At 38.7% G+C, this 13,758-nt stretch overlaps 1 protein-coding gene across 2 annotated transcripts in view; it reads left to right on the plus strand.

Moving 5' to 3' along the window:
- Positions 1-13,758, plus strand: part of LOC126260869 (phospholipase ABHD3) — a 548,197-nt gene that overhangs the window by 4,740 nt on the left and 529,699 nt on the right. For both annotated transcript variants that reach the window (XR_007546654.1, XM_049958300.1), the window contains exon 4: positions 11,438-11,550. Coding sequence is in view for 1 of the 2 variants with exons in the window: in XM_049958300.1 (XP_049814257.1) it covers positions 11,438-11,550 (113 nt within the window). In the remaining variant the exon portion in view is untranslated. The remainder of the gene's footprint in view (positions 1-11,437; positions 11,551-13,758) is intronic.

A 13,758-nucleotide genomic window follows, 5' to 3' on the forward strand; every position in this document is an offset into this window, starting at 1 on the left:
CAGCCTGCAAAACATTACTATATGTCTCCTCTGAAGAACAGATAGTTTGGAACCCAACAAATAGATCTTACCTCACTGAGGATGCCCATGTTGAAACTACTAAAAGGACAAAGATACATATTGAAGGATTTATATGTTCAGAAAGCTAGATAACAAGGCAGTGGTGTCTTATCTTTCTGAGGAACTTGAAACATTTTGATCTGGAGAGGAGCATGTATAAGAACTGTGGCTCAACTTTAAAACAATAGTTGACCATGTTCTTGAGAGATGTGTATCTCCTAGAAAACTCACAGTGGGAGGGACCCTTTAAAGTATACAGTTACTGTAAAGATAAAGACACTACAGAGTAATAGGTGAAAAACAAAGCCTAGGTCTACAGAAAAAAATGTGGTGAATGTCAAATGTTCTTTACAAAGGAAAATCCAGAAGTATTGCCCCAGTTTAATTCTCATACCACTGCAGGTATTAGTGTCAGGTGCTATGAAAAGCAGCTGAAATCATTAAAAGTGAACGAAGTTTCAAGACCTGATGGAATTCCTGTCAGATTCTATACTGAACTTGCAGCTGAGGTAGCTGCTCTTTTAACAATAATATGCTGTAAATTTCTCAATCAAAAATCATGCCCAGTGCTTGGAAGTAAGCATAGATTGCTCTCATCTACAAGATGGACAGTAGAAGTGGTCCTGAAAGCCAATATTTCTGGCATTCATTTGTTTTTGGTGATTGTGACAGATAAATCCTCAATGGCTGTAGAATACTGTTAATAAAAGTCGCGAGCTGTTTCGCTCCACTAGAAGAGACATCCTCAGCTGAAAAAGATTATTTTTATCACTGAAAGGCAACTGCCTTAGATCCTCTCCCCATCATTTGCGTCATATTGTAAACAAACTGCACACTAAAAGTTATAGTCCTTACTTAAAATGAAGGGGATAGCGGAACCACGCTACAAGCAGGAAGGTGGTTGAGTGGCAGGAGGCAAGGCAGCACCTACAAAATAAAATGTTGTTGGTGAGTCTTAGAGCATATTACGTGCTCAAATGTAATGAGGTAACTTGAACAGAATGACCAACCAGCATAGATTCCAAAATCACCGCATGTGTTAAAGTGAACTAGCTCTTTTCTGTGGTGACATCCTGAAAACATGGATCAAGGCTGTCAGATAACTGCAGTATTTTCTGACTTCCGAAAAGCATTTGAGTTAATACCACACGTAAGCCTATTATCAAAAGTATGATCGTATGGAGTGTCAAGAAAAGTTCATGACTGGATTGAAGATGTCTTGGTAGGGATCACATATCATGTTATCTTGGATGAAAAGTCGTACCCAGATGTTGAAGTAACTTCATGTGTGCTCCAAGGAATTTGTTGGATATTTTTTCTGTTCATGTAGTATATTAATTACCTTGCAGACATTAGTAATAATAATGCCAGATTTTTCTCAGATGATGCAATTTTATGTGAAGAACTATTATCTGAAATAAGCGGCACAAATTTTCAGACAGGCCTCAGTAACATTTCACAGGCTGCAAGGATTGGAAAGTTGCTTTAAATGTTTATAGATGTGAAATCATGCACTTCACAAAGCAAGTCAAATTAGTTTCCTGGGACAAACTCTAAGTGTCACATCTGGAATTAGTCAACTCATACAAATACCTTCATGTAATAGTTTGTAGAGGTATAAAATGGAATGATAACATTTGCTCAGTGGTAGGTAAGCAGGTGGCAGACTTCAGTAAATTGGCTGAATATTAGGGAAATGCAGTCTGGGGATTGGATGTTTTGTAAACAAATGAGTCATGCTAGAATATTGCTCAAATGTGTGGGACCCATACCAAATAGGACTTAAGAGGATACCAAACTTGTACAAATAGTCACAGGTTTGTTTGACCCATGGGAGAGTGTCACGGAGATGTGGAAAGACTTGAACTGATAAACACTTGATGATGGAGACAAACTGTCCCATGAAAGCCAATTTAGTAACTTTTCAAGAACCAACTTTAAATGATGAATCTAGGAATACAGTAAAAACCCCAATATATTGCTCCCGTAGGAATCCTGAAAACAGGACTAGATTAGTTACATAGCGCACAGAGGTATTTAAGCAATTATTCTTCCTGCACTCCATACTTGAATGGAAAAGCTATAATAGGAAGTACCTTCTGCCATGTATTTAACGGTGGTTGGTAGTGTATGGATGTAGATGTAGATAAAGTTGATGTATGGATGTAGATATAGACAGAGTTGAATGACAAATCAAGGAATGTTAATGATCATATCTGTAAGCCTGTAAGAGGTATAGTGCAAGAATTTCTTCATCAGTTTTCTGTGTATTGGCAAGCTCTGCAAAATAAGTGCAGCACAAGATGCTGCTAATTTGTGGGAGGCAATCTCCGACAAGATTATTTAGTCTGTGAACATGGGAAACTTTTACAGAGGGCGTAATTTTAATCATCACTAACACTTGGTTTAAGAATAGTAATAAATGAAGGCATAATTTAATGATTGTGAACACTTTGCTTAAGAAAACTCATGAATGGAGGTTGGTTGTATTCATGGAAGAGAACTGGAGACCCTCGAAGGTTTTTAGATTGATTTTTTAGAGGTAAGACAGAGATTTCAAAATCAGATTTTAACTGTAAGACATTTTCTGGGATAGGTGTGGATTCTGGTCATAATTTGCTCATTGAACTGAAATGAGGGAAAGAGATGCAATAAAAGACTAATGAGTTACTTTGAGAGATGAAATACAGAAGATAGCCAAAGTTCCTATTGATGAAAAGACAAAACATAATAGAAATCGTTGGACTACACAGGAGATAATTGAATTTAATTGATGAAAGGAGAAAATATAAAAATGGAACTAATGAAGCAGACAGCAGGGAGTATGGATGTCTAGAAAAATGATTCTCAAAGAAAGTGCAAAATGGCTAAGCAGGAATGGCCATAGGAAAAAGACAAGGCTGTAGAAGCATGCATAACTAGGGGAAAGATAGACACCAACTATAGATAAATTAGAGACATTTGAAGGAGAGAGATGCAGCTGTACGAATAGCTGCAGCTCAGATGGCAAGTCAATACTAAGCTATGAAGGGAAAGTTGAAAGATGGAAGAATGTGTTGAGGGCCTGTGTAAGGAAAAGAACATAATGACAACATCATAGAAAAGAAAGGAGAATTAGGTAAAGATGAGATGGGAGATATGTTACTGCGAGGAGGATTTGACAGAGCACTGAAAGCTCAAAGTGAAAACAGTACCCCTGGAGTAGATGACATTCCCTCAGAATTATTGTGATACTTAGAAGGGCCAGCCAAGACAAAGTTATTGTAACTGTGTGCAAAATATGAGACACATGATATACCATAAGACTTCAGGAACAAAGAAGGCAGGTGCTGACTATAGTAAATACTATGAAACCATCAGTTTAAATCATGGTTGCAAAATACTGACATGAATTGTTTACAGGAGAATGGAAAAGTTGGAAGAAATCTGATCTCTGGGAAAATCAGTGTGAGTGCTGCAGAAATAAGTTGAAGGACATGAAAGGGAAGTAGTATTTGAGCAGGGAGCAGGGTTTTAGCCTTTCGCTAATGTAATTCAGTCTGTCCCCTGAATAAGCAGTAACAAAAATCAAAGATTAATTTGGAATGGGAATTAAATTCAGAGAGAAGAAATAAAAACTCTCAGGTTTGCCGATGAGATGGCAGTGCTGTCAGAGACTTGCTGCTCTTCTTTGTATAATTTCATTATGTCCTGTTAGACCTATTTGATACGGCTCCCACACTTTTGAGCAGTATTCTAAGATAGATTGCATTTGTACTTTGTAAGCAATCTCTTTTGTAGACTGATCGCTTTTCCCTGGTATTTTACAAGTGGTTATAACTCTGCCATCTCATTTACCTATGACTCAGCTTGTTATTGTTCCATTTCATATTCCTACATTTTGTTACACTCATATATTTGTATGATTCCAACTGAGACTTGTTGATATTGTAGTCACTGGGTGCTACAGCTTTCTTGTTTTGTACAGTGCAAAATTTTGCATTTGTGAACATTAAAGGCAAATTGCCACTTTGAAATCGAATCAAGATTTGAATGAATATTTGAGCAGCTTTTTGCAGACAGTGTGTCACTGAAGATAAATGCATCATCCACAAAAAGTCTGAGGTTACTATTAATGTTGTCTGCAAGGTCATTAATATATAACATGAACTGCAAGGGTCCCATCACACTTCCCCGGGGCACAAGTGAAGTTACTTATACATCTGTCGGTGACTCCCCATCTAAGAGAACCTACTATGTGAACTGCACCAAAACTCAACAATCCAGACACAAATTTTGCTTTACACACATAACTGTACTTTCGATAATAAGCGTATGTGTCATGCTGAGTTGGATGCCTTTTGAAAATCAAGAAATACTGCATCTCCCTCACTGCCTTAATCTGTGGCTTTCAGGATTTCATGTGAGAAAAGTGCAAACGGGTTTCAGTTGATCCATTATTTTGGAATCCTTGCTGATAGGCATGGAGGACATCATTCTGTTCAAGATACTTCATCACATTTGAACTCTGAATGTGTTCTAAGATTCTGCAACAAATGGATGTCAATAATAGTTTGCCCTTCTTGTAGATGGTTGTGACCTGTACTTTCTTACAACCACTGAACATGACTTTTTGTTCAAAGTATGTATGATATATTATGGTTAAAAGGGGAGCTAACTTGGCTTCAAGTGTGCTACAGAATGTGATAGAAATTCCATGAGGCATTGGGGCTTTGTTCAGTTTAAACTGTTTTAACTGCTCCTCAATGCCACTGACACTAATGTCTATTTCACTCATCTTTGCAGTGGTACTAGAATTAAACCGAGGCAGTACTCCAGAATTTTCCTTTGTAAGAGCACATTTGAAAATAGAGTTTAGCATTTTGCAAACCTCAGTTTCAGTTCCCATCTTGTCTGTGAATGTCTGTACACTGACATGTGAGCCACTAAGAACGTTTGCATATGAACAGGATTTATTCAGGTTTTATGAGAAATTTTTTGATAATATACTGCTACAGTAGATTTTGAAGTCTTCATGCATTGCCCTCTTGACAACCAAACATGTTTCCTTCAGCATCTCCCTGTCTATAACTGCGTGCTTTGTTTTATATATAATATGCAGTAGTCTCCTTGCTTTATAATGACAGCATCCCATGGAGGGTCCCTCCATCATTAACTGACTTTCTAGGTACAGGTCTATTGATAGCATAATTAACTAATATTTTAAACTTGAGCCATAGTTCTTCTACATGCTTCTGTTAGAGCTAAATGTTTCAAGTTCCTCGCTGAGATATAATGCCACTGCCTCTTTATGTAGTTTACTGAACATATAAATCTTCCAGCTTGTTTTAATTTCCTTTGCACTTTGGTAATCATTGTTGTAACAACCACTCATGGTTACTGATACTAGTTTCAGTGTAGCCATCCTCAGTGCCATCAAGTCTGTTTCCTGTCTTTAGATCTAAGATATTTCCATTGTGAGTGGTGTTTCAAAGTATGTATTCTAGGGAGTTTTCAAAGAAGCTGTTTGTATTGCCCTCTCACATAAAGGAAAAAAGGGAACCCCTTGATCAGGCTCTGAAGACAAGTAGTAGTCAACTAACAAGCCTGTCATCCTCAGTAGCTCATCATCAGATGTGGTATGGAGGCGCATGAGATCAGCACACCACACTCCCGGTCATTGTCCATGTTCTGACCTTGGAATTGCTACCTCTCAATTAGGTAGCTCCTCAGTTGGCACCACAAGTCAGACTGCTCCCTGGTGCACTTCTCCCACCAGGGAAAAATCGCTAGTAGTATTGGGAATTGAACCCAAGCCCCCCCACATGAGGGTCTGTCGTGTTGACCACTTGGCTACAGAGGCAGACCTCTCTCATATAAGAAACAGTAATTCTTCAAATTGAATTATGGATGGTTAAAGTCTCCTCCATTGATCACAACAGTATGATGGTAACAGAAGTACGTTAGAGGAACTCGTGCATCAGTGAACTGAAGTTGTCTTCTAAAAGTTTTCAGTCACAACTGGGGATGTGTCTGGTGGTTGATAAAAGGATCCAGTTGTAAGTCAGTGCTCACTCTTGATACTGGGTTGTGCTCAGTCTTGCTTGTAACTTCTGTCTCAGGGGATTTGAGCTTCTCGACGACACTTCAAAAGTCTTTCATTCAACTGCATTAGATGTCAATAATCCTTCATTCTAAGATTATTCACTGCCCATTTCATGATATTTTAATTGCATTTGAAGTTGAAAAATTTAGCTAATTTACCATTAGGCCATTGAATTGGTATTGTTTCCAAAATTTCAGATGGCACTTGACATTAGCATTGCCAGTTAAAATCAGTGGAAACCCACAAAAAGACAATCAAAATTATTTGTTGTAGGCTGGGTAACTGAGCTCTGCAAGTCACTTTTGTAGAACAGTGCCGAAAAACCAGTGAAAACACCAAGAAGCAACATGTAGTGCCCATGACTATGCATGCAGCAGGAAGGTCGACCTTTCTGCTACAGGCATAGCCAGGTCACAAAATGTGGCTTATTGTTTTCACCAGATCTGCAGCACTGGTCTACAAACACAACTCTAAGAGTTCACTTACATGGCCTACAACTACTAATTTTGGTTTTCTTTTTCTGGGTTACTTAGCATCGATTTTAACTGTCCATACTCATGTCAAATGCCATCCAAACATTGGCATGCCTAATGTTAAATTAGCTATATTTTTCACCTGAACGTACAATTACAATATCACAAAACCAGTCACCGAGCGAGGTGGCGCAGTGGTTAGCACACTGGACTCGCATTCGGGAGGACGACGGTTCAATCCCGTCTCCAGCCATCCTGATTTAGGTTTTCCGTGATTTCCCTAAATCGTTTCAGGCAAATGCCGGGATGGTTCCTTTGAAAGGGCACGGCCGATTTCCTTCCCCATCCTTCCCTAACCTGAGCTTGCGCTCCGTCTCTAATGACCTCGTTGTCGACGGGACGTTAAACAACACTAACCTAACAAAACCAGTCATGTGTAATCTCAGAATAAAGGATTATCAACAGGTAATGTTGTTTCCAGAAGTTTTCTTAGAAGATTTTCACAATTTTTTAAAGAATATTTTTAATGTGTATCAACTATGCTGTGGATGCAAGCGCACCTTAAAATCATGTCTCTGGTTCGAGCCTTCCACTAGATTCAGAACCAGGGGGCCACAATCAGTTCTGGAAGCAAGAGTGCAGACTGTGTGCTTTATTGAAACTCCATGAGCAAGTCTAGGCTTTTCTTCTTACCACTGGAATGATCCAACTGTGACATCAGAGCCCAGACAGTTGACAACCTTTTTTACAGTGTCTGCCACAATTCATAGTAGGTTACATCCTGTTACCTCAATGGCAGCTGGAACACACTCTTTGACTATTTGAATGGGGCCACGAGGTATACACACTGAGTGCACAATGTGTTCCTTTCTGTCCCTTGCTGCCATTTCTCTAAGAGGTTCCATTATTCACAGGATGTTTAAGCTGAAGGCAATAAATAGATCCCTACCCTCTAGCTTTTGCCTCCCCTTGACATGGGAGTTAACATGTTCCCCATCAGGTGAAGTGATTCTCACTGCCTCAGTTTCAGTGGAAGGCAGCACCTCAGATTCGTTGACTTGAGGGGAATGGGTTTAACACCTAGAGTTCTCCCTGGTCCCTGTCTCCAATGCGTAGGGCACCAGAGACCTACCATTGGCATGCAAGTCAAAGGCACGCCTTCCTGAATTTGCTATATAGACAGCATCCACAGTACTTGAGGTACCTTTGCTACCTCTCATACATGATTCTTGGTAACCCTCCCAACATATCCTTTCTTAGAAGTGTACAAATGCTTGAAAGTAGTCCAGAAAATTTCCAGCTGCTTACAAACGTAGACTAACTCATCCCATGCCCGAGAACAGCATATGCAATGGGACTGCATTGTGTATGGTGCAATATTTTACAGAACAGAAAACTAAGCTTGCTGATTTTATTTGAATACATGGTCCTATATACTACTAACATCACCAGTTGCCTATAAGGACAGAAATGATTAACAACAGAAAAGAGATATTTTATGACAATAGAAAAATTTGGCATAAAATTTGCTAATTTCCTGAACCATTTCACAGGTTATGGTCATCAACAAACTTGAAAATAGCATTAATGTACAAAAAATGCAGAAAGTGTACCCCATTAAAAGAAATCTGAATGTAACCCTGATATGTTAGTTATAATATATGCTATGGTAACCGTATATCACAAAGTCTCTTTTACTAAGAAATATGCTATGCATAATACTCATAACTTTCAAAAATTCTCAGAAATTTATGTTTATTTGTATAGATATTCACTGAAATTTTGAGAGAAAGATTTTTTTGTACAGAGAGACAACTACTAAAACTGTACAAATGCATGGATAAAAAATCTACCCAGCAAGCGGTGGCAAGGAAACACACACACAAAATGTTTTAACTTTTATAAGCTTTCAGAGCCAGTGGCTCCTTCTGGCAGAAGAGTTGGATGAAGGAAAAGGACTGGAAAGGTTCAGGGAAAGAGGTATAGTTCTGAAAAGTCACCCAGAACCCCAGTTCAGGAGAGTAAAGCATCAGTCTTTCCTTCTCATCCTGTCTGGTTAGTCTCCCCTGACCCAGTGTTCTGGGTGACTTTTCTGAACCGTATCCCTTTCCTAAACCTCTAGAGTCATTTTCCTTCCCTCCTCTTCCATCCCCTTTAACTCTTGTGCAAGGAGGAGGAGCCACTGGCTTCGAAAGCCTGTAAAAGTTAAATAAACCCTTTTGTATGTCATGTTCCCCTGCCAGTGCTTGGTGAGTAGATTTTTTTAAATCAATCTGTTTACAATCAATCTGTTTATTTTGTCAGTAACTGATTATTTTCATTGTTATCAGACTGTACAAAAGCACACGCACTCGGCAGCATCGATAAATCTTGAAGATATACTTTAAATGTACGCTGTACAATTAAATTAGGGAAAAACTCTCCACAACTAAGGACAATGTGGCCAAAATTTTCTAAAAAACAAAAATTAAATTTGGAATTGATGACATAATATGAAGTTCTTGTAGCACTAACAAATATTTGAAAAAGCACACTATATAATCAGGACTTACACAATAAAATATTATGCAAAAGCGATACAAACAGTAAAATATTAGAATCTTAGGATTTCGATTTAAGCTACCTGGCACATGCAGTATCTCACAAAAGACAATTTGGATTTCTTTCTTAGTTGAATGTGAGACAACTTCTACTCTAACGCGCCAAAGATGAACAATGCACCATCAATTTATCACGGTAAAAAATGCAAAAATTGTGGACCGCCAACAAAGCATGTCTTCTGTGTGGGGTCCTAACAGTGCAGCTCCATTGTGATATATCCACTGGAAAGCCTCAACTGTTCCCTTTAACCAAATTTTGATGTGATACCTTTGGCAGCCTGCATACTCATATTCACTCTAAAGGTAGAGAATCAACACATTTGGTCACTGAGCATTTTGTGCTGCCTGGTGTTCAGAAGGTCCGACATGAGGGCCCATGCAGGCTTTGCCTGTCAACACAAAGTAGTGCACCACATACATGTGCATGTAGGCAATTTTCCAAATACTATTATGGGTTTTGCTCATGTATTCATAGATGTATTCAGTCCACTGCCACCCTCTGATGAGCAATTCCTATTATTTTATTGACAATGACAGACCATGTCACATGCTGGTCAGAAATGAGCCAGTTGCAGACATTACAGTAGAGAAACTGTCCGTACCTTTTATGTCAAATTGGTTTTCTCACTTCAGCTGCCATGGTCGGCAGTTTGATTCAGAGGTATTTCTCGAGTTTTGTGGTACCAACCATCATTGTACCACAAGCGACAATCAAGCCATGGCATGATTCAGCAATGTCATTGTACACTTGTGACTGCTTTAAGCTGCTGTATGACTCATTGTACAACTGTACTTCGGATGGTTCTGTTTGCCTTTGTGCAATGTATAAAGTCAGTTTCAGTGCTTTTGCAGCTGAACTGATTTTGTGATGAGCCACTGCGCTTGCCTGGTGAATTTGTCAATGTGATTGCCACACAGCCATTGTTGTTAACCTGTCAGAATTTGTTGCACATCTGCATGTCCATATTGCTTACATTTGTTCTTAACTGATCTCCAGACATAGTTCCACACTTATATTCACTCATCAGGACTTGCAAAATTGTGCCCTTTGTAGTGTTTTGAGCAGATGGTGTCTAACCAGCATTTTAGCCACCATATATTGGCTCTCACCAGTTAGTGAAAAGAAGAGACAGAGCACAGTGTTATTACATGACAAGACCACAACATTATGTTTAAACAAGGTCAAACCAGCATATGTATTTCCTGATATGGTCAGCCTTGTGCCTCAACCTGTTAACAGGACAGTCGTCACCAGGATCCAGTTGTGAAACCACCTCTGACTAATGCACTTGTTTCTGGTCAGTATGTTCATTTTCTGGCAAAATTTTGGGATGACACTCTGGTTTCCCCTGATGGGCTGTTGTAGTACTGTTGAAAACTAATTGCTATTTGATACAGTGTTTGAACGAACCTTGCTGCCAGAGAAGTTGAGAAATTCTGTATCAAAATTATCATGCTCAGTGAAATACAGACTTTTCTGTAGCGAACAATTGAGGTTTTTGGGGAAGAAAATGTAAGTGATTACAGTTCTAAAAATCTGTACTGCGAGCTTTGAAATAGACAATGTGCCTGTAGGAGCTTAACTCTTAGCAAAAATAATCGTTACATATATTAACTGTGTGCAAAACAGTGTGTAAACAGTGTTTGTAACAAATTTGGAATATTATTCTATTAATTTAATAAATGTAGTTGGTCAAGAATTCTGCATAATTATACTGAACATGCACTGTAGAGCATATTCACACAGCTTTTCTCATAGTCACCTGACACTGATGATTATGTTTCTGTTGCCAAATGTTGCACAGATAGGTACGAATACCAAATAACAATAAAGTTTAATGTGGCCCAAGCACAGGTAACGTACAAATATATGTAAATGCTCAGATATTTTTTCTCCATTTCCATAAATAACCAGACCAAATGTAGTTTTTTGTAGATGTAATTAAAGATATTTAGCAAGTATCATGATTCTGGATTTCCAAGATTAGAGCTATTTATACAATAGATTCCTTATTTGTCAAGGGAAAATAAGGGAATGATGGTTGCTATAAAATCTGCTTAAATATTGCCTCTTGGCCATACAATCTAACTATTATTCTAATCACTGGACAAGAGTTCTTGAAATAGTCAAGTGTTTGCTTTCAGTTCCCCGAATCATGAGTATATAGTCTGAACTTTTAAAAATTCTCTCATAGTTCAGTTATGTTTGTATCTTCCAGACACCTCGAACATACTGTGCTGCGAACTGTGAAGATCTGTCAGCTGTTATTCATCATGTGCAGACTCTCAATCCAAATGTTCCTTTAGCAGCTACGGGTATATCAATGGGCGGGTAAGAGCAGTGTCTTCAAATTCTCATAGCAAAAAAATTTACATAGATAATAAGGCAATTTCTTAAATCTGTAGTTCTGTGTATACTACCGGAGGTTATTTTTATTCATGTGAAATAATCGTCCAGTTGTCCAAGTATTGAAATGTAGGATTAAATTCAAGAGGAACTTGGTTTATGTATTAACCCACCTGTTAAATAAATTTTCAAGTGTCTCTAAATTCACCCTCAATTTCTGCTGACATGTTTTTTCTTAGCCACTAGAAATCAGTTCACATCTCATTTGTTGGTGATTTGTATGAGTGAGTGATTTTGTATAATGAATGATTGAGCATTGGGTATAAAATTTAAGGAAAAGAATATCAGGTATGAAACTCAAAGAAAAATAAAGAAAACATCAACATAATGTGTATCACAGAAGGTGGTGGCGGTGGTGGCAGCGGCAGATGTCCTCGTCATCTTGTTGGTATTAGACAGTCATGTTCATACAGCTTTAAATAAAAATATGGAGGTTTTTTTTGCAAATTGACTGTAGATATAGGCCCAGTTTTACAGATAAAAACAAAGTATACAAGAAGTTAAACAGGCATGCAAAATTAAAGAAACACTATTGAAATGTCGGTGCTCATTTTGTAAATGAATTAGCTAACACACAGCACCAGGAACGCAAGTTTTCTACACTTGCATCTATACTCTGCAAGCCACTTTTCAGTGTGTGGCAAGGGTACTTTAGGTACCAGTGTAACTTCCAACATTTCCTGTTCCATTCGCTATGGTTTGCAGGAAGAACAATTGCTGATGAGCCTCCGTGTGGTCTCAAATGTGTCTAATTTTTATCTTCATGGTCTTTCCACAAGATATACATAGGAGGAACCAATGTATTGGTTCATTCATTAAGAAAATACACTCTTGGAACTTAACAGTAGACCACACCATGATGCAGGATACTCATCTTGCAGTGTCTGCCCATGGAGGCAGTCAGGTACTCATGAACCTGGAATGAAACATGCTGCTCTTCTTTGGATCTTCTCTCTTGCCTTTATTAATCCTATCTGGTGCGGATACTAGAGTGGTGAGCAATATTCACGTATTGGTCAAATTAATCTTTTATGTGCTACTTCCTTCCTTGATGGACTACATTTCCTGAGGACTCTTCCATAGAATGTCTGTCTGGCATGTGCCTGACCAAGGATCAATTTTTTGTGGTTGTTCCACTTCAAATCATTCCGTATGCACACTCTTAGATACATTTTGAAAGTAACTGCTTCCATTGATTGCAGAACAGCCATGTAATAATACAGTGAAGGGTCTTGCAGTCTGTGTATTCATAAAATGTTACATTTGTTTTTGTTGGGGGGGGGGGGGGGGGGTGTCAACTGTCAAAAATGGTTCAAATGGCTCTAAGCACTATGGGACTTAACATCTGAGGTCATCAGTCCCCTAGACTTAGAACTACTTAAACCTAACTAACCTAAGGACATCACACACAACCAAGCCTGAGGCAGGATTCGAACCTGCAACCATAGCAGCAGCGCGGTTCCGGACTGAAGTGCCTAGAACTGCTCAGCCACAGCGGCTGGTTGTCAACTGTCACTCCCTGCACAAAGTGCTGACCCTCTGCAGTTCCTCCTGCATTTTGCTACTATTTTCTAGCATTTCAACTTCTGTGTATACAACAGCATCATCCATGGATAGCCTCATGGAATATCTGATGTTATCTGTCAGGTCATTTACATATATTGTGAATAGTAATGATCCTATAACATTCCCTTGGGGCATGCATGAAGTTCCTTTTACTCCTGAAGACTTCTTGCCATTCAGAAAGACATGCTGTGTTCTGGTCGCTAGAAAACTCTTCAATCCAATCATGTTGCTGATCTGATATTCTGTATGCTTTTATTGTGTACATTTGGTGGCTTGTAGAACTGTATTGAACATCTTCCAGAGGTCAAAGAACATGTCAACTATCTGGGTGTTGTTATCTACAGCTTTCTCAATCTTGTGGATGAACAGAGTGAGCTGGGTTTCACAAAGCCATTGTTTCTAGAACCTATGTTGGTTTCTCCAGAAGACATTTTCTGTCTCCAAAAGCACTATATTTATTTTATTTTTTGATATGCACTCCTACACATTGATCTTGCCAAAAGCCAAGAAGCGATTCTTCTTGGTGTTTTAGCTCTCTGGGGCACTCTGGGATGCTCTCTGGGATGC

Source organism: Schistocerca nitens, chromosome 1 (assembly GCF_023898315.1).
Source record: "Schistocerca nitens isolate TAMUIC-IGC-003100 chromosome 1, iqSchNite1.1, whole genome shotgun sequence".
Taxonomy (NCBI): Eukaryota; Metazoa; Arthropoda; class Insecta; order Orthoptera; family Acrididae; genus Schistocerca; species Schistocerca nitens.